The 21536-nt window shown below is 38.4% G+C and overlaps 2 protein-coding genes across 31 annotated transcripts in view; one reads left to right on the forward strand and one right to left on the reverse strand.

Annotated features, from left to right (window-relative positions):
• The window catches only part of RAD52 (RAD52 homolog, DNA repair protein), a 51618-nt gene extending 49044 nt beyond the window's left edge, over positions 1 to 2574 (forward strand). For all 8 annotated transcript variants that reach the window (XM_066369525.1, XM_066369532.1, XM_066369535.1 and 5 more), the window contains one exon: positions 936 to 2574. In XM_066369525.1, the coding sequence (XP_066225622.1) occupies positions 936 to 1078 (143 nt within the window). In that variant the 3' untranslated portion in view covers positions 1079 to 2574. The remainder of the gene's footprint in view (positions 1 to 935) is intronic.
• The window catches only part of WNK1 (WNK lysine deficient protein kinase 1), a 184055-nt gene that overhangs the window by 15109 nt on the left and 147410 nt on the right, over positions 1 to 21536 (reverse strand). For 7 of the 23 annotated variants that reach the window (XM_066369508.1, XM_066369506.1, XM_066369504.1 and 4 more), the window contains exons 10-23: positions 19179 to 19325; positions 17422 to 17880; positions 16410 to 16688; positions 15621 to 15718; positions 15345 to 15507; positions 14828 to 14944; positions 14345 to 14518; positions 14088 to 14145; positions 13843 to 13965; positions 11696 to 13110; positions 10310 to 10408; positions 7513 to 7596; positions 6814 to 6874; positions 3053 to 3111 (exon numbers count right to left, since the gene is read on the reverse strand). In XM_066369508.1, the coding sequence (XP_066225605.1) occupies positions 3053 to 3111; positions 6814 to 6874; positions 7513 to 7596; positions 10310 to 10408; positions 11696 to 13110; positions 13843 to 13965; positions 14088 to 14145; positions 14345 to 14518; positions 14828 to 14944; positions 15345 to 15507; positions 15621 to 15718; positions 16410 to 16688; positions 17422 to 17880; positions 19179 to 19325 (3336 nt within the window). The remainder of the gene's footprint in view (positions 1 to 3052; positions 3112 to 6813; positions 6875 to 7512; positions 7597 to 10309; positions 10409 to 11695; positions 13111 to 13842; positions 13966 to 14087; positions 14146 to 14344; positions 14519 to 14827; positions 14945 to 15344; positions 15508 to 15620; positions 15719 to 16409; positions 16689 to 17421; positions 17881 to 19178; positions 19326 to 21536) is intronic. The other 16 variants (XM_066369505.1, XM_066369503.1, XM_066369509.1 and 13 more) reach the window with 11 other exon arrangements.

Consider the following 21536-nt stretch of genomic DNA (forward strand, 5'->3'; position numbering starts at 1 on the left):
TTGCACGAGGATGAATCAAGCAGGGACCAAAGGTGAAGACTTCTGTCTATATAAGCCAGCTTGCCTCTGGCTCTGAGAGTGTGCTTTCCTTTTCCACCAAAGACTGATGGCTGCACTTCCCTGGCTGAGCTGAAACACTGAAGATACCGCACTAGGGCAGAGTGAAGAGCTGTCTAGCCGGAGAAGGGCCTAGCCCAGGGTTGCCTCACAGACATTTAGTGCTGTATCAAAATTGAGTTGTTTTGCACTGAATAAAGTTTCCTTCTTCACTGTACCCCAAATTGGGGATTCCTCTTACCATTGAATTGGCACCAACAACCATCAGTTGTAGAAATATGCTGTGAAGACTTTCAGAGTTAGGATAACAATTAGAGACAGTGAGGTACCCTAGGGCAAAAGCCCTGAGCAGATGAGAATCCAGGGCCTCTCTGACCCATACTGAAAACAGCAAAACAGCAGGATAAGATTCAGCAACAAGAAATGTTTAGGCTCTTGGAACAGAGATTAGGAGTCAGCATGTTCCTTGTCCTTTACTTTAGTGGTCCCCAACCTTTTTTGGGTCACGGACCGGTTTAATGTCAGAAAATATTTTCACAGACCAGCCTTTAGGGTGGGACGGATAAATGTATCACGTGACCGAGACAAGCGTCAAGAGTGAGTCTTAGACGGATGTAATAGAGGAAATCTGGTCATTTTAAAAAAATAAAACATCGTTCAGACTTAAATATAAATAAAACGGAAATAATGTAAGTTATTTATTCTTTCTCTGCGGACCGGTAACAAATGGCCCACGGACCGTATCTGTCCGCGGCCCGGGGACCACTGGCCTAAGCCTTTCGTGTTGTACCGTGACATTTTAGCTGGCCCTGAGTGGCAGAATCCAGTCAAATTACTAACCTGGGGGTGAGGGTATGTTGCAATTTTGTCATCAACAGGTTCTTTTTGGATACCAACGAGGAACATGAAGCCTAACCATGAGTTGTCGTCAGTACCTAGAAACCAACCCGATTCCAGAGATCCAGAAGCTGATAGTGAATCTACCTCTGGAAATGAACCCGAAAAAGAGAAGGACACCTAACTCGCTCCCAAGCACTCAGGGAGTGCCTGGCATCACCTGTGACACTTTGAAACATCTAACCAGGCATGCTGAAGTTTTGCAAAATGCAGACATGCCTGTGACCCCTAAAAACTTGGTTTCTCTCTACTTGCTCTTCACCTTCCACTGCAACCACCACTACTTGTTAACAAGCCAGTCATCACTGAGCACCTAACCATCTTACTCTCTGTTCACCTTTACTGAAACAAAAAAAGGAGATATGTAGGAAGATGCTATGAAGACATGCAGACTTAGGATAACAATTTGAGGCAGAGAGGCACCCTAGGGCGAAAGCCCTGAGTGGATGAGAGTTCAGGGACCTCTCTGACCTGTACTGGAAACAGTGCATACTGGAAATAGCAAAACAGCAGAATGAAATTCAGCAACAAGAAATGTTTAGGCTTGCCTGACCAGGCAGTGGCACAGTGGATAGAGCTTTGAAATGGGACACAGAGAGCTGAGGTTTGAAACCTTGAGGTCGCCAGCTTGAGCATGGGATCATAGACATGACCCCATTGTCACTGGCCTAAAGCCCAAGGTCACTGTCTTGAGCAAGGGGTCATTGCTCTGCTATAAGCCCTCTGGTCAAGGAACATATGAGAAAGCAATTACTAGACAACTAAGCTGCAACAAAGAACTGATGCTTCTCATCTTTCTCCCTTCCTATCTGTCCCTCTTAGTATCTGTCCAAAAAAAAAAAAAAAAAAAAAAAAGGAAAAGAAAGAAATGTTTAGGCTCTCAGAACAGAGATTAAGATCCAGAGTTAGCATGTTCCTTGTCTTTTTTTTTTTTACAGGAACAGAGAGAGAGTCAGAGAGAGAGATAGGGACAGACAGACAGGAACAGAGAGAGATGAGAAGCATCAATCATCAGTTTTTTGTTGCGGCGCCTTAGCTTTTCACTGATTGCTTTCTCATATGTGCCTTGACCACGGGCCTTCAGCATACTGAGTAACTCCTTGCTTGAGCCAGTGACCTTGGGTCCAAGCTGGTGAGCTTTTTTTTGCTCAAGCCAGATGAGCCCTCGCTCAGGCTGGTGACCTCAGGGTCTTGAACCTGTGTCCTTCCGCACCCCAGTCCGATGTTCTATCCACTGCGCCACCGCCTGGTCAGGCATGTTGTTCCTTGTTTTTTACGTCACCCACTGAAAACTTTTTCTGTCTGCTTCCTTTAGTTATTTGTACTGGCTAATAAATATCTGAGTGAGGCAAGGGACGAGGCTTTAGTCCTTTAAACTGCTGTCCAGGACTGTTGCCTCCTCTTGGCCCCTTGGTGCATTTCATTTGGTTTCTTAGTAGTCACTGTCACCACATGTGGAGCCCCGTGCGAGGAACGAGAACCAAATGACAGGTTTGCTACTCCGAGTAGTCACTGTTGCTGTGACAATCAGTTGACAAGACTTACTAGAAAGCAGTTGTTAAAGCAGTGATAAAAGTGAATTTTAAAGCTTGTTTGGCACTATATACCAAGAGCCAGAACTAGGAAAATAAAATGATGTATCACTTGATGCTGACTCAGTACTTTTACTTCAGAATCCTAAAAAGATTATCCTAAACATGGAAAATATTTTTATATACAAAGGTGTTTACTGTTACCTTACTTATTTTGTTGGAAAAGCAACCTAATGACTAACAATAGGAGAATGATAGGTAACTAAATCACTAGATGAAGGAAAAGCTACAAAGTATCACTCAGAAATGAAGCAAGGTCAATTTTATAGACATGTACATGAAAAAAGGAATGGAAGGAAATACAACCCAAAAAGTAATCCTGAGGAGGGTGGGAGGATAGTGTTATATATTATTTATCTACTGTTCTAAGTATTCCATATTTTCTTTAATAATGTGGATTATATATCACAAATTAGCAATTATATCTCAGAAAGTAGGCAATTATTTTATTAAGTATACATTCTTCCCCAAAAAGAAATCAAAGCAAGGAAAAGTGATTGCCTTACCTGAAATCGCCCCATCTTAAAGACACCAGTTCCCGAACTAGTTGCTGTGACTTGTGACACTGGAACAAGGAAATGGAGGGAAAAAACCCTTAAATTAGCATCTCTAATTAGCTTTTTTCCCCTTTGGCCAGAAATACAGCCAAATGAAACTACGTATCAGATGAGGAAAGTTGTTAGAAGCTAGGAACATTTCCCCTTAAGGCTTTGTCCAACAAGGGGAGTTATTATTTTGCTCTCCTACAAGATATTTTTTGTTTGAAAGGTTATATTGTTTGGGAAAATTTGTCAAAGTATAAAAATTTATCATTGACCCCCTATTGTACACATGTATGTTGATACAGCATTGTTTGAAGGAATAAGTTACTTAAAGAAGTTCCCCTATCCACAGGTTCGCTTTCAGTGATATTAGTTACCAATGGTAATTCCAGATATTGAGAGAGAAAGTTGACAGTATATTGTTAGAGTTGTTCTATTTATTAGTCATTATTATTAATCTCTTACTGTGCCTAATTTGTAAATTAAACTTCATCACAGGTATGTTATGTATAGGAAAAAAGTGTGTGTGTGTGTGTGTAGGGTCCATACTACTGTATATCAGTAGTTTCAGGCATCCACTGGGCGTCTTGGAACGTATCCGCCACTGAAAAGGAGGGAGGATAGCCAATGCAATTTTGCAGCTTAACTACAATATTAAGAACTAATATAAAAACTAAGGTTAGCCCTTCAAGTAGTACGAACATTCATGTACGTCCTTGTGCCTCCTGACCATCCAGGGTTTGATTGACTTATTTTAAAAATGTGTACGGCAACATTAAAAAAAGGCAAATGTATGTTCTTCTTGTTTCCATAAATTGGTTATTAAACAAACAGGATTTTAAGTTAATAAAACTGTAACTGGAACTAATTTCATTTTTTGGAAAAAAAAACTCACTCCTGGGGGTCAGCGAACATGAAAAAAACTCATACTCAAAGGGTTAACAGACAGTTATACTCAGTTATTTATTCTTTAACTCAAAGTTACAAATAAATGAAGGGAACAATGAAATATTACCTACGATATTTAAAGACCCATTTTTAAATGAAAACCAGCTATGGCTAAGTGGTTAGGCAACAGTTAGGCAAATTCCTAGAACAGGCAGTAAAGGTGTTAGAATCATTAATAAGTAGTTCTGAGCAACTTTAAAGCCACCTTGATCCTCTCTAGAGACAATAAATTGTTGTTTCTTTCTTGAGATAATAAAGAATCTATACTAGCATTTTCCATATTTTACCCAAACTGTAGAATGAATACTGATTTTGATATTTTCATCTAATAACTGAGAGATCATTCTGTATTGATATTTCATTTTAATGGTTGCATAGCGTTGTACTGTATGTATACAACATACAATTTAAAAAAAATGTACATTTTAACCAGACTTCTACTGATGAACATTTAAATTGTTCAGATTTCTTGCTATTATAAAAATGCTCTAATCAGCCCCAGACGGAGGTTGCTGGGTGGATCCTGGTGGGATGCAGTGAAACAGACTTCCACATGCGCCCTGCCAGGACCCAACCAGCAAGTGAGACAGACTCCTGTGCGTGCCAGCCTGGATCCACCTGGGAACCTCCACCTGGGGCCAATGGAGCTGTCTTCAGCGCCTGAGGCTAACACTCCAACCAATCAAGCAACTGGCTGCAGGAGGGGAGGAGAGAGAGAGAAGGGAGAGAGGGAGGGGAAGAGAAGCAGATGGTTGCTTCTCCTGTGTGACCTAACAGAGAATTGAACCTGGGACATCCACGTGTTGGCCTGATGCTCTATCCACTGAGCCAACTGGCCAGGGCCACTAATACATATTTTTTTTATACTGTAGATCTGTGGAATAAATACCTAAGAATGGAAGTGCTGAAACAGTTCCATTTAAAACTTGGAAAGACATTACTAAATATATCTCCAAAGAGGCTGTACCAAGTCACCTGGGGCTTGTAAATGTCTGAATTTACCAGAGAAATGAGAAATGCTATCACTTGTAGTTTTACTTTGCATTTCTACTATCATAAAAGAAGTTAAGTATTTTCATGCCTACATTTATTTCTGTATGTTCTGATTTTTTGGTCCATGTTGAATTTTTAGAATTCTTTCTACTAGCAAAGTAGCTCTTTTTGTGATATGAATAAATGCACACACAAATATTTCCCTGCTTTTCATTTATCTTTGGACCTAATGGCATGTCTTTTTTTCCATGTGGAAAAATTTAAATCCATTAACACTTCTGGGTTGGGTATTTAAACGTAATAACACCTTTGTCTATATGACAGATCAGCAAGCTACAATGCATGGACCCAATTCAGCCCACTGCTTATTTTTGTATGTAAATTTTATTGGAACACAGCAAAACTCATTCATTTATATATCACTGCTTTTGGGCTATAATAGGAGTTCGGCCAGCAAAGACTAAAATATTTATTTCCTGGCCTTCCATAGAAGTTTGTTTATAACTGCTCTAGACAGTTAAAAAAATTTCCTTTTATGTCTTCTTACAGTATCATTTTATGATATCATTTCTCATCTTTGATCCATTTGAAATTTACTTTGGTCTAAGGTTAGCAGTGTATCTTTGCTTTTTTCCAGATGGCTATCAAGTTGTCCCAAACCATTCACTGAAATATCCTATTACTTTTTCTGTGATTTGAAAGGCCACCCCCAAAAGCATAACCCCCCCAAAAAAGAAAAAAGGCCACCTTTTTCATATTCTACATGTCATTTTAGTGTGTCCATATCTGACTTTATAATTTGTTCCAGTGATTTTCAAATCACTTATTTTAAACAAAAGCTGATTCCCCTGAAAATATTTTGAGAGATTTAAGTGAAATTTAGCATTTGAGAAAGAAGAAGTAACAGCATTTAATTCATCTTAATATTTATACAGGGAAGTACATTTATGTAAGGTAGTATGGAGAATTAATATATTATAAAAAGGGAATTTAATATTAAGCATGTGGTATACAAAAATCACATGACATAAGTATAACTCATATTTAAGTATATATTTCCACTTTTAAACTTAATTCTGAAGGAAAAGGCAACAAAAAATAGAAACTAACTTTCTTAGGTTCTGTGAGACTGATGATTTAGGAAAAGACACTCACTACAAAACTTTAGAACAGCAGTAATCGATATGAACTTATGACTAAGCACATGGTGATAAAAGTCCAATAAAATATTTAAATTAATCATATAGATAATTTTTTCAAAATTAAGTTGGAAGTATACCTTCCTAAAGAGATTACATTTTATGGACATGCCAATTTTAAGGACACTAAAAATAGATAAAAATGTTTAAACTGATTAATTAAAATCTTACATTTGTATTTCTACCCTCTATGCTATTCAAGTTTATCTCTATTATCTATATATTCAGTGTCAAAAAAGCCAAGAGGTTACCAGTAAATTAACTTTTATACATGCTTGAATTGCCTCATCTCTCTTAGCAAAAATCTAGTCTAGCTAATAACAAAGAGTTTTATGTTAAGAAACTATCATTATCCATTGCATATTTCCCTTAAAAAAAAAAAGTAAGAGATTCATTAATTTGCTAACATTACATGCTCAAGATATGAGTATCAATAGCCCTCAGTCATGAAATATATAACAATCTGATTTAAAATCCTCTCAAGTACACCTACATGCTCAAGAATGTGTTTTTGAAATAGTAACCTTTAAAATCAATGACAGGGAGGGTTGGAAGCAGTACTATAAGAAGAAGGATGCTTCTCACCATCCTTCTGAGGCCGTGCTCCTGCTTCTGTAACTGCTGGTGGGGCCACCACAGACAGAGGCTGCAAAACACACACACAGATACCACAAGATCTTTAGCATCAGTCACTCTTAAACTTTTGTCCTGCTGCCTTTTCTCTGGCCGTTATAAAGGGCAGAAAGAATGATAGCATATGTGAAGAAACACCTATGTCTGAGAGTTTTTCTTTTTCTTAAATAGCCTAAAAATAAGTCTAATATAAAGAAGCAGATTTTAAAGAGATTGAGCTTTAACCTTTCTATATTGCTTTTTAATATTTTTTTCATGGTATACTTGAAGTATATATACTTGAATATTCATAGAAAAGTTCTAGTCAGAACACTGTTGTATCACACACCTAAAAGGAAGAAGTTAAAACTTTAAAGTACAGCCTACTCCAAAGCATAAATACAAAATCCACAGGACTGATCTAATCAGATCTTAAAAAAATATTTTTCAAATAAAATATTTTCCAATTACATTACTGGGTCAGGGTTAATTTTTCATTAATGTGTTCATTTCTTTTGGCTTGAACAAGCAAAGACTAAATATGTGTTAAAGGTATTAATGGTTTAGTTACAGCTTATGTTCTAGGAATATAATATATTAGGATTCGGGGAAGATTTTATCAAAAGATTTTAAAAACTAAAAAAAAAAAAAAAAAAGATTTTAAAAACTCACACCAACAGCAGATGTCACTGCAGTAGTCTCTGGACTAAGTGTTCTTCTCAACTGAGCATTAAGGTCTTCTAGAGGCTGCTGGGCCTGAATGAAAACCACCACAGTAAGTACAGGTCTTTGGCATATTCAGAGCCCCTACATACACAGAGCCCACTTATACAAGATATATTGTTTTGTGTTTTAGATTGACACAACATAATATGTGTCTATTCACTGAATGTAAAACTCAATATACTAAGTTCAACTTAGTTATATTGCTTGGATAATTTACCAGTCTCCCAAAATTTTGTCAACTTCTAAAGACTTAAGAGAAACTGTTACACTTATGTTTTTAGTTTCTAAGCCTTCTTTCTTACTTTTTATGTTTCATATTATTTAAGTGATAGAAAAGTTTTCTGTTTGTCCTCTCAAAAATATTCTGAAAAATGTATCAAGCCCTGGCCGGTTGGCTCAGTGGTAGAGCGTCGGCCTGGCGTGCAGAAGTCCCGGGTTTGATTCCCGGCCAGGGCACACAGGAGAAGCGCCCATTTGCTTCTCCACCCCTCCCCCTCTCCTTCCTCTCTGTCTCTCTCTTCCCCTCCCGCAGCCGAGGCTCCATTGGAGCAAAGATGGCCCGGGCGCTGGGGATGGCTCCTTGGCCTCTGCCCCAGGCACTAGAGTGGCTCTGGTTGCAACAGAGCGACGCCCTGGAGGGGCAGAGCATCGCTGCTGGTGGGCATGCCGGGTGGATCCCGGTCGGGCACATGCGGGAGTCTGTCTGACTGTCTCTCCCCGTTTCCAGCTTCAGAAAAATACCAAAAAAAAAAAAAAAAAAAAAAAGTATCAAGATCTACAAGCAGATTAAATATAACACATGTTCCATATTTTTCAGTTTGGTACATCTTTCTGAGTACTTGTCCTTACAAATAAGAGATGGCATTAATATATTCTGTCACTATCAGAAATATTTTTTTCAGGTCTTAACAATCTATACTCTTATACTGTATAAATGGCAGCAAGGAGGAACTGGAGGTCTGAGTATTCCATCTTCTTAACCAGGTCTTATTACCAGCCATCCCAAGGCCAAAACTGTTACCCTTTGCCACAGTCTAAACCTACACCTGTCTTGGCTTCTATCAACCTATTCATTCTTCTCTAGCCTTCACTTATGCTATTTCCCTGTCTGTAAGCAGGCACTATGCACTTGCCCTTACCCCTCCACATGTCTTACTGCTGTTTCTCATCACAGTTAGAGCCCTCTTTGGAATCTGAATATGTGTTTTTAATGAGAAAGTAGGTTTAAAACTCCTACTTTACAGACTTCCAATGTAATTTTTAAAAAAAAACTAAGTGCCTGATGGAGTGGGTTCTTTGTTGAGTAACTATTTCATTATGGCAAATTCATTAATTTATATTCTCCTGTATATCTGGGATTAAAGAAGTAGAGATAAATTCAGACTTCTCACATTAGCAATTTACTATGCTTTTCTTATATATGATTCTAAAATAAGTTCCTACTTTAGTTTCAATACCAGCTTTTCCCACACAGGAGCTTTTTCATAGTTACAATGGATACATAACAAGTACTTCCTATGGGAATTCAACTAAATGTGTGGGGTGGGATAGCAGCGTGGGAAAGGGAAAGAAGAGTCGAAATTCTGGAGGCAATTCTGACTACCACTCTGCTTAGTGGGCAGAGCTGAGTGTGAGACAGAAATCCCACAATCACACCACTTGTTTCAGTTCCTCTATGAGAAATCTCGTATCAGCTGAGCTGTGTGATATTTTCTTGTACTTAAAAATACATATATTTTTCATGAAATATCACCCTTATACCTACACCTATATGTAAGCCAATTACTTCATTAGGTGGTCATGGAAAGAAACGTCAAATTCAAGAAAAAACTCATTGCACTGAACTCATAGAAAAAGGGTATTTATCTGGCCCTAGCCAGTTGGCTCAGTAGTAGAGCGTCAGCCTGGCGTGCAGGAGTCCCGGGTTCGATTCCTGGCCAGGGCACACAGGAGAAGTGCCCATCTGCTTTTCCACCCCTCCCCCTCTCCTTCCTCTCTGTCTCTCTCTTCCCCTCCTGCAGCCAAGGCTCCATTGGAGCAAAGTTGGCCCGGGCGCTGAGCATGGCTCCATGGCCTCTGCCTCAGGCGCTAGAATGGCTCTGGTTGCAACAGAGCAACGCCCCAGATGGGCAGAGCATCGCCCCCTGGCGGGCATGTCGGGTGGATCCCAGTCGGGTGCGTGCATGAGTCTGTCTGACTGCCTCCCCGTTTCCAACATCGGAAAAATACAAAAAAAAAAAAAAAAAAAAAAAAAAAAAGAAAAACGAAAAAAGAAAGAAAAAAGAAAAAAGGTATTATCAATTATCAGTATATACCCTTTCCTAAGGAACTTTCAAAGTACTTTTGTTTATATGTAATTTTTTATTTCCAAGATTATCTAGAATAAAATTATCTCATACTTAATATGCAATTTCACTATTCTACAAAAGTGTGAATGTAGAAAGAGGTAATTATATTTGTCTGGTAAAATGTCAACTTGGCCCTTTTCTTACTTTGTAAGATATGCAAAAATATTTTTAATATTAAATATTGTCTCAATGACTTGAAGCAACATTACAAAAAACAAACAAAAAATCCATGAAAATACTATGAAACTACATACTTTAAGTGGGCTTGAGTCATTAACTACACTGTTTTAAAATAAAGTTGTTACTAAGTCAAAACCAAATAGAAGCCAGAAGCCATGATCCAGCAATATAAATAAACCCTGTGAAAGAAAAGACAGGCACAAAAAGAAATCTACCAAGTCTTGGGGCACCTGAGTCAGTGAAGGTCCTGGAAAAGGTGGCAGCTGCTCACTGGATGGAATACCAGCTACAAGTTCAGTACCCACTGGCAGCACCTACAGACAATGAAGCGAAATTCAAGTCCGTGAGACACTAAAAAGTAAAGACTACATACTGGAGAAAAAAATCAACTAATTTAAATAAAATATATCTAGAAGGCATTCCTGTCACTTGGGTTACATGCTGGTATCTATCTTAAATAAAGGACATTATAACTATGATACTATTATAGGGATTACTGTGACATACCAATAAATTAAATAGTAAAATTTAATAAGGGGGATAAGGGGTTATTCTCTAGGGAAAATAAGAGTGAAGAAAGGCTGTGTGGACATGAGAGGCACAGTCCAGATATTTTTGAACCACTGACTTGGTAGAGTATAATTAGGCTTTTCCAAAAACAAACAAAATAGTTCAGAAATAACCAAGGGGCAATTCTGATAACAAAAGGCAACAGAAATCCAACACTATCAAGCAAGTTGTTTTTTTGTTTGAGTGAAGCCTCTATTTTACCATACTGTAAAAATAACCTCACATCAATGGCAATACATGTAATACAATGGCAATACAGTAAAAAAAAAAGTACAGTCTTAAAAAATTGAGACTCATGGACATGAACAAGAGTGTGGTGGTTACTAGGGGGAGGGGAAGTAAGGAGGGGGGGAGGGGCACAAAGAAAACCAAATAAAAGGTGACGAAAGAGAATTTGACTTTGGGTGATGGGTATACAACATAATCAAATGTCAAAATTATCTGGAGATGTTTTCTCTGAATCTATGTACTCTAACTGATCAATGTCACCCTGTTAAAATTAATTGCCTAATAAAATGTAAAGAAAAAGAAAAGTACAGTCTTGTTCCTCAGAGAAGGTCAGAGAGATTGAAAGGATATCCACTATGGCAGAATTAGAAAACACGTTCTAGTTATTTTTATTTTTAGGATTAGATTTTCTCCTCCTCTGAATGAAATTTATCACCAACTTCCAATTTTTTATAAGCTCCATATTATATATTTGTGGAATCTAAGCAAAGCAAAAAATTTGCTTCATTCTCATTGAAACAAAGATTATGAACTGCTGTCACTCTGCATAATTGCCAGCAGAAGCATTTAGCTCTCTTTTGGGATACAGATTCCTTCCATTTATACCAATTAGGAAGAAATGCTGTAATTTTACAACATTATGAATTCTTTTAAATTTATTTAGTAAATACCAAGTACCTACTATCAGCCAAGCATTTTTAAATCTTCATTTGTAATTGGCAAGGCTGAGTTGAAAAACAATGCACTTACTGAGTGTAAAGAGTGCTCATATTTATCAAACTATTTCAAAACAAGAATCTTACTGGAGCCTTAGTTAAAGATGGCTTTGATGGAGCTGATCCAGGTTTCCCTCCTGGTGTTGTGCTGACTGGGGCAGAAACTTGTCCAGGTGTGACCACTGGTATAACAGGCAAACCAGTTGTTCCTAATGGCAAACTGGTTGGTGGTAAGCAAGTACTTGTAGTTGAAGTCATGAGTTTGCTGGGTGCAACAGCAGTAGTTGGGATGCCTGGCGTGACACTGGTTTCCACTACTAGTGATGTCTCCAATGAGACAGGGGCATGTTGAGGTCCAGACGAGCTGTGTTCACTAAAGAGAGACCGCAGCTTTTCCTCTAGAGTCTTTATGTCATCAATTCCAGTTTTGGGTTGTGTATCAGCATCTATTTCAGGACAGTGCATATGAGGCTGGTTAGGAAGCAAAGCTGGTTGAGGCTGACTATGAATGAGTGTCTGCTGAACAGCAGGCACATTGGCAACAGGTTGTACCAAGGGTGGGATACTAGGTACTTGGGGTAATAAAGGTGTAGAAGTAGGTCCTGATGCTTGGGGAAGGACAGGAGTAGAAGCTATAGCTGAGGGGGTGACCAAAGGATGCACCCCACCAGGTTGAGAAATAGAACTAGATACTCCTGCGCCAGGGGAAGAAGACAATGACGATGCAGAGAGGGACAAAGCCAATCCAGTTGTACTGCTATGATATGTTTTATCGAGTGAGTGTGCACTGACCACCACTGTTTCAGCCAGAGTGGGAGCACAGGTGCTGCTAAGCTGAAAAGATGGCTGTGAAGCTATGCTTGGGCATGGAGTGGTGGCAGAAACTGCGGTTAATGTGGCTGCCCCTGTAGTGCTGCTTGATGACTGCTGAGATAATGCAGGTGGAGGCTTAGCCCCTGGGGCAGCAGCACTGCCCACTACAGAGGCTGAGGTTGCTGAAACTGGAATAGAGGGGAAAGTACCTGTACTAGAAACAATACTCCCAGAAGTGGGAGCCTGAACTGACTGGGATGTTGCTGATGCTGAGACAACTGTAGGTACTGTGATGCTTGAAACCACACTGGAAAGTACTGGTGATTCAGATGCAGGTGGTATAGGGAGGCCACTTGAACTTACACTTGTGCATGTGGCAATCCCTTTTTCAGTGGGCACTGTAATCTCAGATTGGATTAGAGATGTAGAAATGTCATTAAGAGGACAGCTAGTTATAGGGACTGAGACTGAAGGTGTGGCTGCTGCTGTGGTTGGGACTCCAGCAATGCTACCCATGGAAGAAGGTACTACTGGAAAGCTTGGTCCTGTATGACCAAAGTTGGGAGGTGCTGTACTGGGTCCTTCTATCATCTGGGCATTTTTAAGTTCAGAAAAGGCCTGCTGTAGACTAAGGGATGAAGCAGAGTGAGACAAATTCATTTCATCGCCATAAGACGTAGCGGCAGCAACTGCAAAGGAAAACAATTCAGAATCAGTCTATTTTAAAAGGGTAGATTAAAAAAATTGTTCTACTAGATAGAGGGTGACAGGTCAATCTGACTTTGGGTGATGGGTATGCAACATAATTGAACTTTAAGATAACCTGGACATGTTGTCTTTGAATATATGTATCTTGATTTACTGATGTCACCCCATTAAAAATAAATAAAATAAAATATAAAAAAAAAAAAAAGAAAAAAAAAGAAAAAAAAAAAATTGTTCTAACAATCTATGTTTGGATTACCAACAATGCTACGTATCAACAAGGTTTGAAACCTTTGCCAAAGAAATGAAAGATTCTAAAACAGCAAAGTAGTTGGATAAAAATAAGTTAGTGTGTATAAAAATTTATTTACAAAAAAAATAAAATAAAAACCCCCCCAAAACACCCAAACAAACCATGAAGCAACCTCAGAGCATATACAACAGTATTAAATGTAGAAACACACATATTACTGTATCTGCACAGTACCTCTTACGTAGACTGCCTAGTTCTGGCTATCTTTTTTGGCTTTTTCTTTATTCTTCTCTATTCATCATCATTTCCTTCCTTCATATGTTTGTCTGTTGGTTATGATCCCAATTTTCTACTCCTCTCTATTGTTTATCCCATCATGTGAATGACTGCTAATGACCAAACTTCCAATATAGCACAGATGCTGCAGAATTTATAGAAATGTGTGGTAGAAGCAATTCCTTACCTGTATCTGATTTTTCACTGGCAAAAACTTTTGATTCTCGTAATCGACTTTCTGGCACTGGACTCACTATAAAACGTCTTCCGGCAGAATGAACAACTTGAGTTAAAGAACTGGTAGGAATGCCTGGTTTAAAAGAAACAAATCACTTAATTACATTATATATATATAGTCACTGACATGAAGCTTCAAGATTTCATTTTCTTTGGTCAAGGGTAAGAGTAAACATGGAAAGAAAAGAAATTCACCTATCTGTTGTGGCATAGAAGACGCAGGAAGTGGTTGTTTGAACTCTCCTTCCAATTTCTACAACAAACAAAAGTAATTCAATTCATTCTCAAATGCAATCTTAACTGGCAAAGCAAATTGCCACATGCAAAGAAACATAAACATCTGATAATCTCAGTCAGAAGTGTAATAGTCACTGAACATTTTGCATGGCAAATTTTTCACTATGATAATATTTCAAATAAAAAAACCTTCACTATGGGAATGGTAAACCTACTTGAGAACCTGAAAAGCCATAGTCATCCTTTCCCTGTAGACTCTCCAATCCCTGGTCACCCTCTGGTTCCACACTAACATCCTCGCTGAGCATTTCATCAGCTTTTTCAATAATTTCCCGCACTTGATCCACAAAAGACTCTCTCTCTATTGCTAGAATAAAGTCATTGTTCACCTGTAAAAGAAATGTGATATCAGTATGATTAATATGATATTTTTCAAGCTTTAAGTCATTCAACTACCAATATCATGACTTCTGCCCTATTTGCCTATCACCTATATTATTATTTACTTGATGTGTAATTTAGTTCAATACTAGACATGTCTTAGACAAAAACATCTTAAATCACAGGTTGAGTGTACTAGATTCACATAAAAATAGATGCATAACTGTCAAAATTACAAAATACTGCATATTTGCCTAGAACAGTGGATATTTAAATCAAGTGCTAAGATAAAAACGAAACTCCAGATGTAGACATACCATAATTGTTGCTATCTCCTCGGGATTGTCACCATCTAAATCAAATTTGAATGTAACCATTTTCCGATTGTGAGTCTCTAACTGACATTCTACTACCCGGTCTCCTTTATTTGAAACCTAAAAAGAAAAAAAGAAAAGGTACTTAGTATCACAGAAGACCATATTCACCTTTGTTACTGAATTTGAGAAAGTAATGCAGATAACTTAGCCTTATGTTACCACTATTCCTGGCACTGGTACTCTGCCTCTTAAACGGTAGCAAGAAAACCTTAAGAAAATATCAGCTTCTGAGATACATACTTAACTTCCACTGAAGAGTCTGGACTAAATGTAAACTCCTTTGTTTTACAAACTAAAGCTGTTCTTTTCTAAAAGGTAAATAGAACCGTATCACAGAACTATGAAATTTAACAGTATCATTTGAGCGATAAGAAGATTCTAAAGTTTCATCAATACACCCGAACTTTAGAAATATTTAAATAATACTGACTACTACCCACAAATCAGCAATGCTTACATTCAAAATTCTCAATTTTGGGCGTGAAGTCTTTTCATGACGAGAGCGACTTCTTACAGATTTTCGATAATGCCGCTTTGTAGTTCTCCCTTCATGCTTTCCACTGGATGATGGGACATTCTCATTGCCATCACTCATACCTGAAGCAACATCTGAATGTGCACTTCAAAAAAAAAAGTTCCGTTTGCAATATGAGATGTAACCAGGTTTGATATTTTGAAGTTTCATACCATCCTACCTATGAGTCAAGGATAAGAGAATTTTACTTTTACATACCTGTCTATAGAGGAGACCAAACTGGTAGGCTGGGTAGGTGGTGGCTGTGCTACTGGAACTGGCTCTGGAGGAGCAACCTGAGAGACTCCCTGAGAACTCTGTGAACAGAAAGGATAATTTAAATCTTGGCAGTAATAAATCTTATTATTCACTATTCCCAAAAAGCTACTGTTTTTTTTCTTATCCTTCTCCTAAGTTCTATAAGCACTAAATTTACTAGTAACTTTCGATATTCAGCCTCTAGAGACAGTGGTCCTAAAATTCCAAAGGAAGTTTCTAAAGTTAGTCTCTGATATAGACTGCATGGTGTGATATCAGCCAAAATGGTTGCTAGATAGTGAGAAAATACAATTTGCCATGCAGCCAGCATCTTACCAGAAGTGTGCAATAGGGTAGGCAGAGCAAAGTGCAAAGATGATTCAGATCTTTCTCCTAATAGGGCAAAAATAATTACGGGAGCACAGCAAGATAATATATTCTTATGACTGCCAATGGCAAGAATTGGTGAAAGAAGAATGGCTAAAACACTAGCTAGAGAAGTGAAGTGCTAATAGGGTTAATCTTCTCTGAATCACACTCACTTCCCAACAGAACAGCCAGTGGCAACAAGGCCCCCACATTGGCATTTCATTCTGCTGTAAAAAAAAGTCATTCAGAAGTTAGTTTGAAATAGTCTCCAATTGAGTTCTAAACCAGGGAACCTATGTTTCACCTCTGCAATTTTTATCCCACTATTAATATGTATGTATATATACGCTTTAAATATAAACATGCAGAAATTCCATTTACCTCCAGAGCTGCTTGCTGGGAGGATGTAGTGGGGCCTTGTGCTAAACACACTGCTGGCTGGGACACTTGAACCTGTCCTCCTACACTGCCCACAGGAACTAAAAGATTTGATTCCACATAAGGCTGCACCACTGTAGGAAAGTACCCTGGTGTAGCTAATGTTTCTGTCGGCATGGGAGGGGAATAGACTGTAGAAGGGATGCAAACAGAAGCCACGCTGGAAGAGGAAGGAATATTTGAATCTCCTGGATATTGTGGTGGCAGTCGAGGTGGGAAGCCCTGTGACAGAAATGAGGAAGGTTAGTGCAGGTCAAGTCATCAAATTAGCAAAACAGCAAGAAATGCCAAAAAAAAAAAAAAAAAGGAGAGAGAGAGAGAGAGAGAAGAAGAATGCACATAGGAAAGAATACTAGCTTAATCTTTTCCTAATCATTTAAAGATGATTCTTGAAATGGTGACTGATTTCAATTTAGGGGACAAGACTCTACAACTGTACTGTAAACTTTTTTTTCCTCCTTGAGATTTAAACAGGAGGAAAAAGAAATATAACTTTTTCTAGAAAAATATCTACTTTCTAGCCAATCTTAAATGGGAGAATGCAAAAGCTCTTCAAGGTGCCAGTCAATCCAGTCATATCATGATATGCTAATCTTCTAAATCCAAACCCTGAAGCTTTTTATCGATGCTATGTTGGCTATTATTTTTTATTCCTATTAGAAAAGTTGCCTGATGTATTCTCTTAGTAGCCATATCTAACATTCAATTAGCTTACATGGAGTTTTAGGAAAACCATTTTTCTCCCAAGAAGTGTCTTGAGAAAAATAGAAATAAATTTAGACATCATAACCCTATCTTTTCTCAGAGTTTTACTATTTTAGCTTCTCTAGGTGAGATCAACAACTATTACCACGTTAGTCATTCTAATATTCAATTACTAGATCATCAAGTCCTTGTTGGTCAACTATTAGAACCAAACCCTCTGGTGCCCTCTTTTTGCTAGCCAACACAATACCTGGTACAGAACATCTCCAGAGGGAAGTGGAACTTCAGCAGCTTGTCTAAGGTTAGCTGGTATTCCCATGGACTGAACTGCTGGCTGCAGAAGCTGTGGGTGAACCTGACTTGGCAGCTGAGTCACAGGCTGCAGAAGGGTTGGAAGCTGACTAGAAGCCACAGTTGATCCCCCTGGGATCGCAGTTGCTGTAGCCGATGAAGCCAAGGTGAGCAGAGGCTGGTTAATGCCAGCTGCAATTGTGATGGGAAAGGTCGAGAAACCTGTCTGAGTCGCAGACACATGAGGAGCTGATACAGGAATTTGAGAGACAGGGTACTGAGGGAGTAAGGAAGCAGGGAGTGGTTGTCCCACAGGGAGGAAATGAGCACCAGAATGGACTGGAACAACTGAGGGTTGTGTTGCAACTGAGATCTGAGGTTCGCCTTGGATAGCTGGTACTGTCTGGGAAACTGGAAGCTGAGAAGGTAAAGAAAAACAAGACAGACAGATTTAAAAAAAAAAAAAAGACAAGGGCACCAAATGCAAGATTTATGTATTAGCTGAAAAGAATGGAAATTAAAAAGAAAAAAATCCCTCTATACATTAGTGTAAGTTAATATGCCACATAAAAATAGAGAAAGGATAGCAGGATACAAAGAGGCTGATTGACTACTGTTTTTGCAGAAAAGTTTGCTAATGCTTAATTGTTCAACAATAAAAAGAGGACTCTTCCATAGGCAAGCTTTTTTTTTTTAAATTTTATTTATTGATTTTAGGGCAAGAGAGTAAGGGAGAGAGAGAGAGGGAGAGGGAAAGAGAGGGAGAGACACAGGAACATCGATCTGTTCCTGTATGTGTCCTGACTGGGGGCTGAACTGGCAACCTCCGTGCTTTGGGATAATGCTCTAACCAACCAATCTATCGGCTGGTTTTTTACTGAGATATATTTCCTACACCATAACTCATTGGCATGTCTGTCTGCTGTCACTAAATCTATGGCTGATATTTTAAGTTACTGAAATTCAAATGAATTTTGTCCCAGTGGAATTATTGCCTATAACTCAGGCCTGTAAAAGCAGGTATTGCCATGTCAGGAATTCTAGGATGCATTGTTATTTTAATATTTGTGAAACTGAAATATATCTTACAATTAATTAACGGTGTGTGAATTCTCAGTGATACATAAAATAATGGTGCATTTTACAATTGATGGTATCTCAGAATGATAAAATATGACAAACAATGCATTGTGCCAAAATACAAGCACAACAAGCCCTAGTGTTAGAATTAAAAAGGTCATTCAGAAGAGCATACCTTCTACAGGGCACTTTCAAGTGACTTGAAGGATGCCTTAGAAAAAAAACACCATTCCATATAAAGGGTTTTTATGACTTTCTGTCAGTAGGCAATGAGGGTCAAAACAATGCATAAATCTACATGAAAATATAGCACAGTAGCAGACCTGAAATATGAGAGATAGCTAACACACTTCTAAAAAATGTCTTAGGTTCAGTTACCAAAACACGCTTATTAATCAATCAGTTCTAACATTGTCAAAATAATTTGACTGATAAAAAAAAGATTGTCACTGCTCTCAGTATGTATCCATTTACATGAAACAATGCATATGCACAAAAGGAGCAATTTTTCCCCTTCCATTTTGCAGAAAAAATAATCAACTTTGGTATTTTTACCATTAGAGAAGGTAGAGGGCCTAATATGCATGGAAAGACAGATTATACGAAATTCCCTTTTAGTATACTTTTAGTGTTTACCTGTTTTCCAACTGATAATTGAGGCAAGACCTTTGGAGCTTGAGGCTGACTCACTGGCTGGGTGGTAGTGGCCTCACTGGAGGTGGATGTCTGTGGAAGTGAATACTGCACCGACTGTTGAGGGGCTGTCTGCTGTACTCCCTGCTGCTGAGAATAACACATAATTATTGTTTTATTTCTAGTCATTAATAGTATTTTTTTTAGAGAGAAAGAGAAAAAAAAAAAGAGATGCATCATCTCGTTGTTTCACTTTGTTGTACTATTGATTGCTTCTCATGTGTCCTGACTGGGGGTCAAACCAGTGACCTCAGCACCCTGGGAAGATGCTCTATCCACTATACCACTGGCCAGGGTGACATTAATAGCATGGGGTTTTTTTTGGTTTTTCTGAAGCTGGAAATGGGGAGAGACAGTCAGACAGACTCCTGCATGCGCCCGACCGGGATCCACCCGGCACGCCCACCAGGGGCGCTGCTCTGCCCACCAGGGGGCGATGCTCTGCGGCGACCAGAGCCACTCTAGCGCCTGGGGCAGAGAACAAGGAGCCATCCCCAGCGCCCGGGCCATCCTTGCTCCAATGGAGCCTTGGCTGCGGGAGGGGAAGAGAGAGACAGAGAGGAAGGAGGGGGTGGGGGTGGAGAAGCAAATGGGCGCTTCTCCTGTGTGCCCTGGCCGGGAATCGAACCCGGGTCCCCCGCACGCCAGGCCGATGCTCTACCGCTGAGCCAACCGGCCAGGGCCAATAGCATGTTTTGAAAGAGGTATGTTTGCCTAAGGCCTTCAGTGTCTGTAAATGATGAGGATTTTATTAATCAAGGCATACATGAACCCAAATTCATCAACTTTACATTTCTTTTTCCTTTGGTGTTTTTCACTTGTGAACGTACCACTAAGAACAATTAAATAGTGTTTCAAAACTTGAGTCACCAGTGGTTCTTCATCCAACATTCCTCCTTGCCCCACAGCATGCCATTTATAAAGATCTTTAGATACCATATCCAAATAGGTCCCCTCTCTTCCAACCTTCTCCCCATTTTTTCCTATTCCTTGGTATCAGTTCTCACTTTGGTCCTCTATTAAACTAATCCATTCTCCCCCGTTAATCTATTTTATAAGCTGTATAATTAATTTGCTTGAAAAATAGATCTGATTATAGCTATAAAATAGTGAGAAAAGCATAATATTTGGAATATCAGCTTTATCATTTACTAGGTGTAATATCTAAGAGATTGCTCATTTTACGGCCAAAATGAAGTTTCCTTCTTTGAAAACAAGACCATTGTCACTCAAGTCAAAACAGGACAATGTGAATAACTTTTGGGAATCAACCATGTGCTAGGCTAGGCACTGTGGTATAACACGCTTAAACTTAATGTATGATAAATAATTATACCCAAATACTAAATTTTATATAAATTAATGGCCCCTTTTAGTGTAACAAAAATCTAAACTTTATAGTTGAGTTTCAAGACTTTCTAATACCTATAATTAACTTAAAAATGTTAATACAAAAACAATACCTGTTTGAAGTAAAAATTTTAACCAATACATCAGATTATAAAGTTAAGTGAAAATACCTCAACCTCATTTCTCAGTGGCAAACACTATTCGTGGTTTGGTTCAACACCTTTATGAAGTTTTTTGTATGTGTAAGTGGTCATTTACACGAAAGTACGTTTTCTTTTGTTAAAACAAAAACATGCCATTATAGAAACTGAATTCTCTAACATGCTTTTATTTCATTTATTAATGGCATCAATGTCCTAATGATGAACTGTGGTTGATTTTTGAGCAAAATAAAATCAACAGTGGTCATGTTTATTTTATTCTTAATTATTTCTGATAATGTATTCTTATTTTAACTTAAAAAAAGAGATTGCTAGACAGCTATCTCTACAGTACAAAAATTAATTTATGTTTGTGATATTGTGACTTATTTTAAGCATGGCATGATATTTAAGTTAAGTAGAATAAAAATCTGAGCCAAGTATATGCGGTCTAGAATATTTAATCTTTCCGGGATCATATAGCTTATAGGTGGATAGAACTAAAAATTACAAACCAGAATTCAAGACTTCTAGACTAGTGTTCTTTCTCTGTATTAAAGTTCTATAGGAACTTAAGAACTACAGGTACCCAAGAAGCTGCATTCATTTGTTTTAGCTATTGGAGTTCCATAAATAAAAAAGATTGTAGAGTCTGTTAATAGATGTGGTTTTTGTTTTACATAGTCAGGTCCCAATCTATCAGGAAACTTTATGTCTATTTTTATTAGAGTGAGGCAAGATATGCTCTTTAGCCTGTGATGGTGCAGTGGATAAAGTGTTGACCTACAATGCTGAGGTTGCTGGTTCAAAA

This window comes from Saccopteryx leptura, chromosome 2 (genome assembly GCF_036850995.1).
Source record: "Saccopteryx leptura isolate mSacLep1 chromosome 2, mSacLep1_pri_phased_curated, whole genome shotgun sequence".
In the NCBI taxonomy this organism is placed as follows: domain Eukaryota; kingdom Metazoa; phylum Chordata; class Mammalia; order Chiroptera; family Emballonuridae; genus Saccopteryx; species Saccopteryx leptura.